The sequence below is a fragment of the Nanorana parkeri genome, unplaced genomic scaffold (assembly GCF_000935625.1).
Source record: "Nanorana parkeri isolate BGI_ZX_2015 unplaced genomic scaffold, ASM93562v1 scaffold333, whole genome shotgun sequence".
In the NCBI taxonomy this organism is placed as follows: Eukaryota; Metazoa; Chordata; class Amphibia; order Anura; family Dicroglossidae; genus Nanorana; species Nanorana parkeri.
The window spans coordinates 874,309-890,363 of NW_017306601.1; the positions used below are offsets into that span (position 1 = coordinate 874,309).

At 41.6% G+C, this 16,055-nt stretch overlaps 1 protein-coding gene across 5 annotated transcripts in view; it reads left to right on the forward strand.

Moving 5' to 3' along the window:
* The window catches only part of GRID1 (glutamate ionotropic receptor delta type subunit 1), a 941,602-nt gene that overhangs the window by 806,066 nt on the left and 119,481 nt on the right, over window positions 1-16,055 (forward strand). For all 5 annotated transcript variants that reach the window (XM_018558342.1, XM_018558343.1, XM_018558345.1 and 2 more), the window contains 2 exons: window positions 3,267-3,464; window positions 5,663-5,987. In XM_018558342.1, the coding sequence (XP_018413844.1) occupies window positions 3,267-3,464; window positions 5,663-5,987 (523 nt within the window). The remainder of the gene's footprint in view (window positions 1-3,266; window positions 3,465-5,662; window positions 5,988-16,055) is intronic.

The window sequence follows — 16,055 nt, forward strand, 5'->3', positions numbered from 1 at the left end:
ATGTGACCCTTTAGTGACATAAGGGGCCACATTTAAGGCCCCCTATGTCTTGTAAGTTGACACCCACTGAACTAGTCTTCAAAAGTTATGACTCATGACAGGTTATAATCGTGATGGCAGTAGTCTCAGAATCTACTCTGCACAGAGGTATTCCAGCTCACCAGAAAAATTTAAGGACCCACAGACTGATAGTGGACTTTAATGCGGCAGATTAACTCTGCAGTTAATGCTAACTCTAATTCTAACCTTTCAGAAATATCTATGATACTCGCTTCCACGCCCAGACAGAAGTGTACCAGAATTTAAAATATGGTACCTTCTTTACAGAGGAAAACAGTTCTTTCATTTCTAAATTAGGGCATTAGAGATTCAGTTTAATTCAGCAACAGCAAAATTAAAGGGATTACAATAAAAAAAGCCTTAACAAAGTTCACCTTGTCTTTAATTTTTCCTGTAGAGTCCAATTTTAATCAGAGTTCAATCTGCCAGAGCCACTGAATCTCATAAATCTGAGCATTCCAGGAGAAATCAAGAACTGCAGCTGCTGATAGCAGCAGCTTTTGGTTGACCCTCTAGAGGGGGTCACTGAGCCAACTTCTACCCAAACAAGAGCGCTGAAGGGTGCGAGGCAGGAGTTGAGGTGTTTTATTATACTTCACTGGACACTTCCTTCAAGTAGAGTCATGAATATACTCCTATAATGCATGTTTATTTGTAGTAATGTTGTATTATATTAAAAACACGTTCTAAAACCATGTTCTATACATTTCTAAACCCTCAGAAAAAAAATGTTCAGAAACCAGTACAATTTCCCTTTATAATGCAAGTTGGACAATGCACTTTTTGACACATTTTACCAGTAGTTATTTCACTCTTGTCACTGATCAGGACTCACGGGTATGAACTGGAGTCCAGTATGTGGACCCTTTCCACTACACTGGTAGGGACCCTCAGAGAAAAGGGTCCAAGCACTGTAGGCTGACGACTCCCAGAGCTGGAGTACAAGCAGGGGAACTGAATGAGGCAGTGGAAGTCAGCTAAAGCTGGAAGTTCAAATACAAGGCAGGGTGCTGCAATGCTGAGTAGGTGGCATGGCGTGCTGAGTAGGTGGCAGGGGTTCCCCAGGAGCTGGAATCTAAGAGCCAGCCGGTATGCGCCAGAGCTCCTGATGGTGGAGATGGGCTTAGCTGTGTGCTGACCCCAGGTCACAATCCCTAGGTCCACCCAAACCACCTAGCAGGTACAGGGTACAAATCAAAGGTTAGGGACAGGCTGAAGACTTCCAGGGACCAAGCGAAGTACAGCGTAGACTGTAGACGGGGATTTCCAAGGACAAAAGGGAAGCAGACGGCAGCCTGTAGACAGGGATTTCCAAGGACAAAAGGGAGGCACAGGGCAGCCGGTAGACAGGGATTTCCAAGGACAAAAGGGAAGCACAAGGAAGCCTGTAGACAGGGATTTCCAAGGACAAAAGGGAAGCACAGGGCAGCCAGTAGACAGGGATTTCCAAGGACAAGCCAAAGGTTCGATACACGGGAAAACTTCCAGGAATTCAGGGTAAATCACAAATGGGGGACTCGGCAACCAGCTTAGGAAAGCGTTGCTCGGGCAGCGTGCCGTTCGCTGCCCTTGGTTTAAATAGAGACAGGAAGAGGGAGAATACACAGGATTGGCTACAAGCAGACTGCACTGATTGGCAGAGAAGCTGCATAAGAAACAACAGGAGAGGTCGGCCGACGCCTAAACCTTGCAGACAGGTGCAAGTGTGAGTCAGGTTTAGAGAGCATGTCTGGAGGACTACAAGCACCAGCACACGAATCCGTATTGAGTTCAGTTATGAATTACGAAATACGAAATAACGGATATTCCGAAACGAAACAGAACAATTTTTTTTGCAGCTGAACTGTGACACTCTTTTGTCTGCTTTCATCATTTTTTTTACACTTGCTGTATTGCAGTTGTTGATACAGAAAATGTTCATGAATTGAGTAGCATCCAAAGAGAATAATGTGCAGGGAAATTATAAATAATTACTTTGCATGCCAAGGGCCGGTAAAATCAATGTTGTAGAATTCAAAGTAGACGTAAGCTGAATTTTTGTTCGTTTCAGATAAGTTTACGAATATGTGCTGTGAATACCACAGAAAGCCATATACAGATATTAATACTAAAGCTGAAGCTCCTAGACCCGATTCCAAATTTCCGAATACCATTCGGGAGCTCCAGAAAGCAATACGGGTCTGGGACCCATATTAAAGCTGAGGCTTCCAGACCCAAATGGCATTCAAGAGCACCCAAATGCAATTTGGAAATTTGGATGCCAAATGCCAATCGGGTCTAGGAGCCTCAGCTTTAGTATTAAATGCATATATATGGCTCCCATGTTGACGTAACGAAAATTAGTATTCAGACCCATTCGGATGCATTAAGCTGAAAATCACATCTGAAATTGGCTAGAAAAGTCACATGTCCAATTCCGTTTCCTTTTGTGAACGAAATTTGGATGGGATCTGAAATTCGGAAATGGAAATTTGGATTCGGACACATCTGGATGCATTGGGTATCGGAAATTCGGATGTGTCCAAATATCCGGCTTTTGGAAAATTCGTCCAAGTTTTTATTCGGAATTAAACAAATCGCACATGTCTAATTCAGAGCATGTGTGTTAGGAGGAGGGTGTTAATAGGTGATTTCAGATAGTACGACTACAGCAAACTGTACTTAACCACTTGCCATCCGCCCGTTGTAAAAAAACGGACGGAGGCACTGCAGCATTAGCGGGTTTCCGTCTCCAGGCGGCATTTTTTTCTGCTCGCGCGCGCCCCTTTGCGGGCACGCACGTGCAGAAAAGACCCGACCATTGCACACACCAGTTACCGGGTGTTTCACATATAGGCGATCAGCGGCTCCATAGCCCGCCGATCGTCTATATGTGCTCGTTCGCGTCCGATACCACCAAAAGAAAGCTCTATCTGTCCCCAAAAAAGGTTATAAAATTCATTTCAGTACAGCGCTGCATGACGGAATAAATGTCAGTCAAAGTACCGCAGCACTGAATACTGAAAAATGGCCTGGATGGGAAGGGGGTTTAACACCACGGATGTCAACTGGTTAATTACCACATTACCGCAAATGTGGTTATGCATGTCAGCAGATTGAACTTTCATTTTATATATGCAAATGAAATAAGACTTAAAAATAGTATATTTGCTCTTTTGTCAATTACTGAGCTTGTTTTATAAACTAAGTTTATTTTTCACTCTTAGGAAGAACCTTTTGTCATGGTAGCAGAGAACATACTTGGCCAACCAAAGAAGTATAAAGGTTTCTCAATCGATGTCCTTGATGCATTAGCTCAGAACCTTGGTTTCAAATACGAAATTTACCAAGTCCCTGATGGAAAGTATGGACACCCCCTTCCTAATGGTTCCTGGAATGGCATGATAGGTGAACTTATAAATAAGGTAATGAACACAGCTAAGAATATCCCATTCATGACCAAGGCAAAACAAACCTAAACCCATTTTAGCAACTTGGGTATGTGTTTGTGAAACTATACATGGCTTTGCAACTACTTACTGTATCCAGGGGAATTATACCTTGTTTTTTAGGGTAAACTGGGACTTAATGGGGTGGTAAATGTTTATGGGTAATCACATTTTCTTATCAATTGAAATAATAACAAAAATATGTTTAAACCTTTATATATTGTTTGCCATTACCATGACCTACCATCAAAAAACAGTTCAACTCTTAATGTGTATGGGGATACCACATACAGGTGAAACTCGAATAATTAGAATATCGTGCAAAGTTCATTTATTTCACTACTATCATTTGTTGTTTGTATCCTTAGTAGGGCCAAGAAACAAATGAGCACATTTTGATTTTTTTTATCCTACCTAATACACACTGACAAGAACACTGAACCTAAAGGCTAACACTGACACGAACACTAACCTAGATCAAACCCTCATTTATTGTATCTTATTTTTGTAAACAGACTTTTTTTTTTTTTAACTGGTGAGTACAGGGGAAGGTTCTAAAACTAGTGATCACTGTAATTATACAGTATATGTAGCATCACAGAAGAAAGCCCACCTCCACGTGACGCTGCATATATGTGTTATCTCAGTGGAAAGGTGATATACTTATTCCTCTAGACTTCATAATACAAATTTTGCATGTTAACCATAATCATAGTCAGTTCAGTTACTGCATGCCTGTCATTTTTAAAATGTTTATTGCATATTAATATGGTTATTGACATTAAAACCCCAGAACTTACATTTTTTAATGCTTTAATTATCAACTAAAATAATATAAAGGGATTTTTTAGGAACAAGGGTTTTTCTTAGAACCCATCTGTTCCCTTTTGCACCTAATGGAATATGATTACAGAATATAAAGCAAAGACACCTGCTTGTATAATCTTCTGTATGGTCTGTTGGGGGGTATGCATTTGTATGGTGGTGTAGTTAGTTAAAAACACATATTTTTTATTTCATTTTATTTGCAATTGTCCATTTCTATGTATAAATCGCCTGCATATTCGTAGCAAGCAGTAAAAGAGCTTTATAGCAAACCACCTCTCTAGCTTCTAGTACTCTCAAGTAAATAATTCTCAAATATTGCAACAAAGACTCTAAAGTCAGTTTCAGTTTGTTTCTAACAGCTTAGAATACTAACACGCTGAGTGTTTAAAATAGAGGGCTGGCAGTCTTCTAAGATTCTGCCTTCCTCCTAATAGAAAGTAACAGAAAACAAATAAGGTTTCTGATGCCTTTTTTTCTGAACTTTGAAGAGGAATTTATCCATGATTCCCATAGCTACAAAGGTGAATAAGAGCTTTTTTTGTTTGTGTTCTGCTTGTTCATAATATGTAAATACTTTTATGTGCATAGTCTGTGCACAGGTTCACTTTGTTTGCTAGGTCAGGTATTGTTTCATTGCATATTTACAGTCTGTGGCAAAGTTAAATGTCCTATGGCATGCTTTTGAAAACTGTAGTTAAAAAGGTAAGCTTCTGTTTTTTTTTTACTTGACTACTATTTTTTTTTTTACAAAGAAGAACTATTGCCTTTTCAATATTTTTTTAGGTATATATGTAAAAATGCCGGCTACCATAAATGTAAATAATTGTACAAAAGTATGCTTTTTTTTTTTTACAAACCTTGTTTTTTACATATAGTTTTAATTATACAATATGTACATGCGAACAGCCATATTAGCTTATTACTTAGGATGGTTTTGATTCCTGCTTATCCTCTTATCTCATTTATGTGGTCTGTTTGTAGTCATGCTCCCACAAAGCACTTTTGAGCCACCAGAGACAATGTCATCTTTGCACAAGCCTTTTGTGGCATGATGGAGCCCTTCATGTACTTTATTAGTAAAGAATGATTTTGATAAGCTTCTGCATATTTTTCCACAGTAGTTTGAGCTAGTTGTACATTTGCCATATAACAGAAACACTGAATTAATCACTAGCATTGTGTCCAGGTTAAAATACACATGAAAGTACTAATAAGTGATAGCAGTATATGTTGCTGTTTCATATATTTATTTCTATGTACTCAATTATTTTAAATAAAAACTAGTTGAGACAATATAAATAATAATCATGGTGTAATGCCTAACCACTTTCTTCCTATTCTTGTAGAGAGCAGATATTGCTGTATCAGCTATCACCATTACTCCAGAACGGGAAAGCGTGGTGGATTTCAGCAAACGTTACTTAGATTATTCTGTAGGAATTCTTATCAAGAAGCCAGAGGAAAGGATAAACATTTTCTCACTCTTTGCTCCCTTCGACTTTGCCGTGTGGGCCTGTATTGCAGCTGTGATTCCAGTAGTTGGAGTACTTATTTTTGTTCTCAATCGTATCCAAGCCGTGAGAGCGCAGACCTCATCACAAGCAAATGCATCTACATCCTCAACTCTACACAACGCTATATGGATTGTATACGGGGCATTTGTTCAACAAGGTATGCAATTAATTCAAGTTTTATTGCTGCTTGCCAAAGGTCCCTTGCTAACTTGATAGTGTAATCTGAAATATATTTACATAATGCATTTAATAAACATGTAAATTAATTGTTTCAAGTCAATCTATAATTAAGGTCATAGAAGTAATGGTGTATCATAAAAATATTTTACATATAGTATTTATGCACTGTCACATTTTATTTTCTGTGACCTTGCCTTATTAGAACACCATTGTGGTTTGGCAAGTTAAAACTGAACTCTAAACAAACAGCTAAGTAATTAAATACATATACTAGAGCTGTTTTACCTGCCAGATGTGTTCCTGTCCATCCAGTACATAGATCTGCCACACAGTACAGTCAAGCCGACTGATGATGAGGCAATTGCTTCTCACTCCTCCGATAAGCATGTTCCTTGTAGGCACATTTGATTGCATTCCCCATCAACCTCCACCAACGCCTTCTTTGTGTGCTTGACTGGTTGGTCTGTCCTCCATAGGGTATAAGTAAACCATATAAACCCACAGCACTGAGTAACCTTACAAAGAATGCAATGTTGCTTAAATGTACCATGGATACATGTGTATATACTATAAATCTGTAGACACTTTCAACAAATATTGTGCTTTTGCCCTATTTAGGGCTCACAACTTCACTAAATGTACAGACACCATCACCGAAAGTGCAGACTGCAGGGAAAGTCCACAAGCCCTGCCTTATGTGACACTCTCTTTAGTGGTGAGGGCAGGAGCCCAGATGTGTCATTTATCTAACGCTTCCATAGTCAACTATAATACTCAGTTTTATTTTGCATATAAAATGCAATCCAATAAAATAAATAGAAAACACCAAAGTGGTTTCTAAAATCTTGCAATACAGTATACATTGTTTAGAGTTTCAGCAGTGCAATAGGTTTTTTTAATTATTTAGTTTACTGCTTTGTATTATTAGGATAGTCCTAATTCTTTGTCCTATTTCTCAGTGTTGTGGTCTTAAAACATCTGTAATATGTTTTTTTTCCAAATACATATGTTTCTGTGTCTGGAAAATAAATGACAGTTCTGGTAGCCACTTTCATTTTAGGTGTAAATATTTTCCAAATTTAATATACAATGACCTTATCACATTGCTCTCCTGGGAGGTATTCAGACCTACTGGCCAAAGAGGGAAATGCAGATTCTGCACACACATTCTCTTCACTTGTGTCTTTTTAAGATGCACGCTCACTTTTAGATTCTGTGACAGGTCAAGTTGTCTTGATAGCAAGAGACCTGTACTAAGGAAGAATGTAGGCTGTCATGGCTGACCTCTCCTCTAGAAAATGCCCATCGCCTGGCTGTCATGCTGAGCCAAAAATATATAAGGTAATGAACACAGCTAAGAATATCCCATTCATGACCAAGGCAAAACAAACCTAAATCCATTTTAGCAACTTGGGTATGTGTTTGTGAAACTATACATGGCTTTGCAACTACTTACTGTATCCAGGGGAATTATACCTTGTTTTTTAGGGTAAACTGGGACTTAATGGGGTGGTAAATGTTTATGGGTAATCACATTTTCTTATCAATTGAAATAATAACAAAAATATTTTTAAACCTTTATATATTGTTTGCCATTACCATGACCTACCATAAAAAAACAGTTCAAAATAGATTCCCCTACTCTTAATGTGTATGGGGATACCACATATATGTGCATCATTTGTTGTTTGTATTCTTAGTAGGGCCAAGAAACAAATGAGCACATTTTGATTTTTTTTATCCTACCTAATACCTCTCCTCTAGAAAATGCCCATCGCCTGGCTGTCATGCTGAGCCAAAGGCTTCAAAAATGCAAAGTCCCATATCTTCAGCAAGTATGGAGGAGCAGGATTGCTCACCTAAATCACCCAAGCTCTACTTTAGTGCAGTGTTCTTTTTATGTTCAAAATGGTCATGCAGTTCCTCGATTTTTTTCTATTTTTTCCCCCCTTTTATACAAAGGACCAATATCAGCAAATTTACTATAACAAGTTTTAATGAAAAAAATATTAAAATGAGAATATGAATATCATCTTATACATCTTATAAAGCTATTTTGTTTCCTGCTGTGGCTTGATTATGTTCATTGGCATGAATACATTTTCCTCTTAAGTGGATGACAGCGGAGATAAAAAATGTGGATAGAAATGTAATTGTATGCCTAAAAACAGAATCTCCTAGAATAATATATTAGACTGATAGAGGAGCAAGGCTGCCCAAACTCATCCTCAGCACTAAAGCCATTTATTTTATTGCAGGTCATTTTTGTTTTGGGTAGAGCTCATTGTTTTTTCTCCTTAACTTATTCTTATGGGTCTTGTTTGAGTCTTGTTTGGGTGTGCTCAGGGTCGGTGCAAGGATTTTTGCCTACGCAGGGGAAGGAACATTCCCCCCCCCCCTCCCAGTGCCCTCCCCTCCCAGCACCCTCAGATGACTGTCTATGCATCCTTACACTAACGCTAGCCCTGTATAGACATCCCATAAAGCAGCACTCCAAAACTAATAGGAGATCTGAGATATCCATGTTACCAATTATCTCAGAAGCATGTAGAAAAAAGGAAGACCATCAGCTACTAGTGCCTTATGTGAAGCCACAAGCAATGACACCACAAATAGTTTGTATTTGGGTGCTTCATATTAAAGACACCCCAAAGTGCATCACTCCAGGAAGCAAAACTTAGATGTCCATGGTACAACTCCCCAGCATTTGGGAAAAGAATGACCATCATCTACAGAAGTCCTATATGTAAAGCCACATGCATTGACAACCCAAGTCCATTACCATGGAGCACCCCAATACAAGGACGCCCCCCCCCCATAGATCTTCACTCCAGAAAGCCATACTAACAGCAGAAAACAAGTGACATTAACCCCTTCATGACTGAGGCCCTTTTTTCATTTTTTGCACCCATGTTATATTCCACATTTTAGGCCTGAAAATGACATAAAACCCCCCAACATTATATATTTTCTGAATGCCAAGACCCTATAGAATAAAATGGTGGTAGTTGAAAATGTTTATGTTGCGCAATATTAGCGCAACTCCTTATTAAACCCCAAAATTTAGTGACAAATTTAATTAAATGCCCCAAAACACAACAAATTACCCATTTTTTAAATGAAATATAAAAGATGAGGTTACAACGAGTAAAACGATACCCAACATGCCCAGTTTACAGATTGCGTGCGACCGTGAAACGGCGAAAAACTGCAGTACCCCAAAAAGTCAATAAAAGACGCTTTAAAAGCCCCCACAGGTCATCAATTTAGAGATACAACAAAATACTGGCCCTAGAATTATTGCTCTCACTCCGGCGTGCGCCGGTGATACCCAACATTGTAGCGCGTTCGTCGTTTTCATGCGTAGGCGCACCCGACGCGTGTTTACGTGGCGACGCGCGTGCTCGCGGGGGCGGGGTACTTTTAAAATTTTTTTTTTTTTATTATTAGATTTATTTTATTTCATTTTAATTTTAAAAACTGTTTTTTTTTTTTTTTTTTATTTACTTTGACTGCTATCACATGGGGGGGCTTGCAAGCCCCCCCATGTAATAGCAGATGGTGGTGACAGGTCCTCTTTAAGGTGATGCTGGGGGTCCAAAAGACCCTCAGTGTCACCTTTACACTAGAAATAAGCTATTGAAGTGCAGATCGCACTTCAATAGCTTATAGCTGGGCTGCAGGAGCCCAGAACTGACAGCCCAGGGACCGGAAGTGATGCAATCTGCATCGCTCCCGGTCCCATAGAACGGGGAGGGGATCGATGAACGGAAGTTCGTCGACCTCCTCCCCAGCTCCCCGCGGACACAAAGATCGCCGGTCCCGGGCCCGTAGGAGGGGCAACGGAGCCCGGGAAGCACGGCGGGGGTGTCCGGCGGCCCCTTCTTCGGGACGCAGAAGCGATCTGGCGACACGTAAGTCGCCAGGATCGCTTCTGTTGTAAAGCCGACAGTCGGCTCTACAAGTTTAAACAGACTCCCGGCGGCAAAAGTCGCCGGGAGTCTTTTTAAACAGCCCCGATGCTGGCGACGTACGTCAGTCACGAAGGGGTTAAACTTATGTTATCTCCTTCAGGACTGCGTAATGTAGATAAACAGCAGCATCCTTTAGCAGTGTTACCAAGATTACCCTCTGCTGCAGCCGTTTAAAAACAACTGGAGATGGCTGTTTCATGTATAAGCAATCCAGCAGCTATACAGCCACCTAATTGCTTGTACAGTGCTGCCAAGTGTGCCTGCCCCCACTCCGCTGTTTCCTGTGCGGGCCCAGGACTGGCACAGCAGGTCTGTCCTCTTTGATTGGAGGGAGATCAGCGAACTCCCAGCTGCTGAGCTCTCCTTTGATCACTGGACCAGGAAGTTATGTGTTTTACATCACTTCTGGTGTCACTCTGTAATTTCTCTGGCTGCTATTCGCATTCACATATATATTCACTTTTTGTGCTTTTTCGCTTGCAAATTCGTCAATTGCATAATAGACCGATTACACTGTAAACACATTTGATATACAATATGTATCAAAAATAATGTGTCCTGATGAATCCTGAAACATCCATTGTGGCTGCTGATGGGTTGAAGTTGGCAAAAATGATACAGTATGTAATAAAATGTTAGGAGACCCTAACTGAGGTATTCTCACTGACCAGCAATGTAACAGAGGTATTCTCGCTGTCCAGCAATGTAACAAAGGTATTCACACTGATCGGCAACGTAACAGAGGTATTTTCACTGACCAGTGATGTAAGGGGGATTATAACTGACCATTAATGTAACAGAGGTATTCTCACTGACCAGCAAAGTAACGGAGGTATTCTCACTGACCAGCAATGTAACGGAGGTACTCTCACTGACCACCAATGTAACAGAGCTTTTGCTCAATGTTCAGCAATGTAAGGGGGTATTCTCATTGACCACCAGTGTAACTGAGGTATATACACTGATCCATTGCATTGCTGGTCAGTGTATATACCTCAGTTACCTTGGTGGAGTGATATATACCCCTCCACCACTTTTGTTTTAAACATTTTATATTTGTACGTACACATATGTAAACATACTTTTTTCTGCAGTCTTCAGGCTGGTCACATGTCTTTCTTTTTCTTCTTTAGTGGCAATGGTGGGAGGTACTTCCTTCATACGTGTCTTTACATGGAGTGCCATGCTGTCCAAGAGTACTGTTCCCATGGGGACGGGGGTGATTTGCATATCAATAAGCAACAATATTTACATATGAATGAATTACAGCTTATTCATATGTAAATGCCACCCCCATTCATATGTCAATCTCACTGTGGGTGACCGCTTTAAACAAAGTCCGGGCTCCCAGCAAGCCCTGAAGATAGAGTGTACACAGCAGAGAGAACTGAGGGTGGGGCTGAGACTATAGGGGCTGAAACTCAGCACCGTCCATACTGCTGTTTCTGTGTATGTGAGGTGATGTGTTTCCACCCTTCCAAATCAGCGCCCTCAGGTGGCTGTCTGTGCTACCTTATGGTAGTGCTGGCCTTGACTGTGCTTCAGATACTACTTGTGCAATGTAAAGGTGCCCATACACCTTACAATTATCTGCAGATTTTCTGTGGTCAGATGGAAAAAGTGCAACAGATTGTCTCAGGTGGAGATGACTCCACCCACACAGTTAAGTGTAGATGGAGGAATCTGTTGCACCTTTTCCATCTGACCACAGAAAATCTGCAGATAATTGTAAGGTGTATGGCCAGCTTAAGCCGTATACAGTTGTATACAGCATATGTATTGCAATTGCCAAAACCAAAAAGTTCAAAACCTGTTGTTCAATCCATTGATACTCTACAATCGAGCAGTGGCAGTAGGAACATGGTTATATCTAGGGATGTCCCGATACCGATAGCATCGGAATCGGGCCCGATACAGGGCATTTTGACAAGTACTTGTCAAAATGCCCCAATACATAGCGCCGAAGCTTGCACTATGATTTTTTTTAACTTACTGGGGGAGCAACGGCGAGTCGACGCTGGTTCAGTGGGAGGAGCTCCAGGTGGGGTCCTGCCCTGTCGACACTGAGAACTCATCGACCACGCGCACTTCTGACGTCGCATCCGGATACTGCCAGTCGGACAGCTTCACTTAAGGACCTTCTGCATATGCGTTGGCACTCACCGATCCTTACATTCCCACACTGTGCCTGCATTCCTTTCTCATGGCCGTTAACTTATCCAACTACACACAGCTCCTGTCCAGTTCAACTACCATTCACTGCGCTTGCGTGCCGTTCTCGTCGAGCTTGCGAACTATACACTGCGCTTGCGCTGTCCATTTCAACTATTTAAATAAATAAATACATATTTTAGTAGTTTTATATTTTTTTTAAAAAAAACTATTTTTTTTTAAAAGAGGTTTATTTATTGAATATATCATTTATTTATTTATGTATTTATTTATTTAAATAGTTGAAATGGACAGCGCAAGTGCAGTATATAGTTTGCGAACTCGACAAGAAGGGCACGCAAGAGTAGTGCATGGCAGTTGAACTGTACAGGAGCTGTGTGTAGTTGAAGTTAACGGCCGTGAGAAAGGGACACAGGCGCAGTGTGTGGATGTAAGGCTCGGTGATTGGCAACGCATGCGCGGTAGGTCATTATGTGTAGCTGACCTACTGGCAGTACCCGGATGCGACGTCAGAGGTTTGCGAGGTCGATGAGTTCTCAGCGTCGACAGAACATCGTCGACTGCCCAGAGGACCTGTGAACAGTTGCAGGCCAGCTAAATTAGGACCCCACCTGGAGCTCCTCCCACCGGACCAGCTCCGACTCGCCGCTGCTCTCCCGCACAGCGCTACCTCACCAGCGAGGCAACTAACAGTGAGTGAGGGCCTGGGGTCCCTCATAAGAATATAAGAATGATTTATTTGATTTAGCAGGGGAAAATAGTAAATTATTGTCTACAGTGTGTACTCTATATGTACTACATATAGAGTACTCACTGCAGCAATAGATTTACTATTATCACCTGCTAATATGAATGGATTAAATAATCTATAGTACATAATAGTACATAACATGTAATTGTACTATGGATCATTTAACCAATTCATGTTAGTTGAGGAAAACTGTAAATCTATTGCTGCAGTGTGTACGGTATATGTAGTACATATATACAGCACACACTTCCACTACACTACAGCAATAGATTTACAATTCTCCCCTGCTAACATGAATAGGGTAAATCATGATCCATAGTACATAACATGTAGTTGTATTATGGATCATTTAACCTATTCATGTTAGCGGGGCAGAATTGTAACTCTATTACTGCAGTGTACTGGAAGTGTGTACCAGGTTAAATGAGCCATAGTACACACTTCCAGTACACTGCAGTAATAGAGTTACATTTCTCCCCTGCTAACATGAATAGGTTAAATGATCCCAGAGGCACATGCATGATCAGATTTGTAGCTTCACGACAGCTGTGTAAAAGCAAATACAAATGTTTTATTGTTCTAAAACAGTCTTCAATTAAAGTTATTCATAATCATAAAGAAATTTGCCTAAAATCATTAGTCTGCATTTTTTTTTTAAATGTCACCTGTCCCTTTAAGAAAAAGTATCGGTAATTTGTATCGGCAAGTACATGAGGGGAGGTACTTGTACTTGGTCTTGAAAAAGTGGTATCGGGACATCCCTAGTTATATCCCTAAGTATAGATCCACTTGATATTACATTTCCTAATTCCTATAAAAACTCAAGCAGCTCATTTTTTGCAGAAATCCTTACATCTGATGTCCAGGCGCAGATTAAATGACCCCTCAAGAGCATATCCCCGTATTAATGTTTTTTTCACAGTTATGTAGCAAGAAAAATATTTAATTATTCCCAGGCTTATTAAATTCTTGCGGGGAGATGGGATAATTAGGGTGCGTTAAGTGAGAATGTATCCCAAAACAAGAGCCCTTTCCTTACGCCACAGTGTGTGAGCAGGCTCTTGGGAGTCAAGCCAGTGGCATTGTTTGGCTGGGAAAGAGATTAATGTATGGTACAGAGTCTAAGCAACAGCTTAGTCTGCACCAAAGCACCCTGCAAGGAGTGGCCCTCGGGCTACCCTGATGCAAACTATCAGCAGGTCATGGCCCTCAGGGTCCACCAAGGAGTTACAAAGGGCAAGATATTAAGGAAAATCAGAGCAGTCAGCAGGCGAGCGTGTAGTTGGTATCGGGGCAGGTAGCAGGAAGAAAGAGAGGTTGGTATCCAGGCTGAGGTCAGGGCAGGACAAGAGAGTGGTAAGAAATAGGTAGAGTCAACTATGAGATAGGAGACAGGGTCAGGCTATCAGGTAGGTAACAGACATATCAGGAACAACAGGAACTAGTGCACACAGTGGCAGGTAAGAAGACACAGCACCAGCCACCAGAAAGGAAGACACTTAAATACCCTCCACGCTAACACACATGCGTCAAAGCCTACACACTTACACCTATACATACAACCAGTCATAGCTTAAAGGTCATAAGCTGGTGCAAGCATAACATGCTGCAAAAGGACAGGACAAACTATTCCCTTGGCTGTACAAACACAGATCTTAGAAATACTGTAACAGAAATAGTGTTGTCAGCTCACCACAGGGTATTAGAAGCACAAAGGATTTCTGGTAGAATTACTACATTCTTTTTCATTAATTCAAGTATTTTTAAAGGACAAAACTTGTGGAAATATTAATTGATTGCAGAGATCTATTTAATGACTCTAGCAGGTTATCTTCACTACTTCACAGCCTCCCTGCCTCTGTTACCTCAGCTATGTGACAGTGCTCAGGCCTAAGCAGTCAATCACCAGCCCTAAGGACTGTTATGGATAAGCTCCAATACCATGTGACACTAAAACATACTCGGGTTAGACTCGTAGCTGTGGTAGGTAAGCACTCACTTTGCCCTATATGAGCAACATATTTTGTATGTCTACATCTAGCTAGAAAAATGGTAAATAGTAGGAATGCACTGAAATGCACTGCACTCGGCCGCCTAAACATATCTGCTAAAAATGGCACTTTTGGCAAAATGCATCCTTAGTTTCTCTCCTCCCCAGTGTGCGCTGCTCTCTGTCCCCTCTGATACAGTGCAGCATCCAGCGGGGAGGAGATAAACTCTCAGAGGAGGCCGAGCACCCGCCTGGCCTCCTCTGACCAATCAGGATGGAGAGCTGTGGTGTGGAGGTGGAGACAGCCGTGTGCTGTCACAGGAGCCCGAGCTGGTGGTGAGGGGGAGGAGTCAGCTGTGAAAATAGACCGAGCTCTCCTCCTCGCACCGCCGGCTCAGCTGTGACAGCCAATCCAGGATGGGGATTGGTACAGGCAATCAGCGATCAGTTGGCTGCTTGTAAATAACTGGACATAGTATGAGTTACTATGTACCAGTTATGAATGAATGGGAAGTGATCTACATCACTTCCTATTCATTCATGATTGTGTACATAGTAACTCATACTATGTCCACAAGTTATGAATGAACAGGAACACTCAGTACAGTATAGAGGATTCTTCATCATTCATAACAGTGGCTGCAGAAAAAGAGATTGTGGACTGTGTTCTCAATCTCTTTTTCTGTTTAAGAGCTCATTCACACAAGAATCGGCCCGCACGTACAGCTCCGTGCTGCGAGCATGGCCATATCAGTCAGTTCCCGGGAAGGACAGGTGCTGCATGTGATTAGTATGCAACCCCTGTCCTTCTCTATGGGACTATGCGGCAATACGCCCCCTACGCTTACCTCAAGTGCAGGTCCGTACGGGTGGCTCGGACGCAGACAGGATCCATCCTGTCAGCGTTAGAGTACGCTCACCTGCACCCGCACAGACGTGCAGGGCGGCTGAGCTTAGGGCGGCGTACAGCCGCGTAGCCCCATAGAGAAGGACGGGGGCTGCATACTAATCACATGCAGCACCTGTCCTTCCCGGGAACTGCCCGATATGGCCATGCACGGAGCTGTACGTGCTGGCCGATTCCCGTGTGAATTAGCCCTTAAAAAGGAAATATCAGGGGTCTATTTAGACCCCTGATATTTCCCAGAGCCCCCAAAA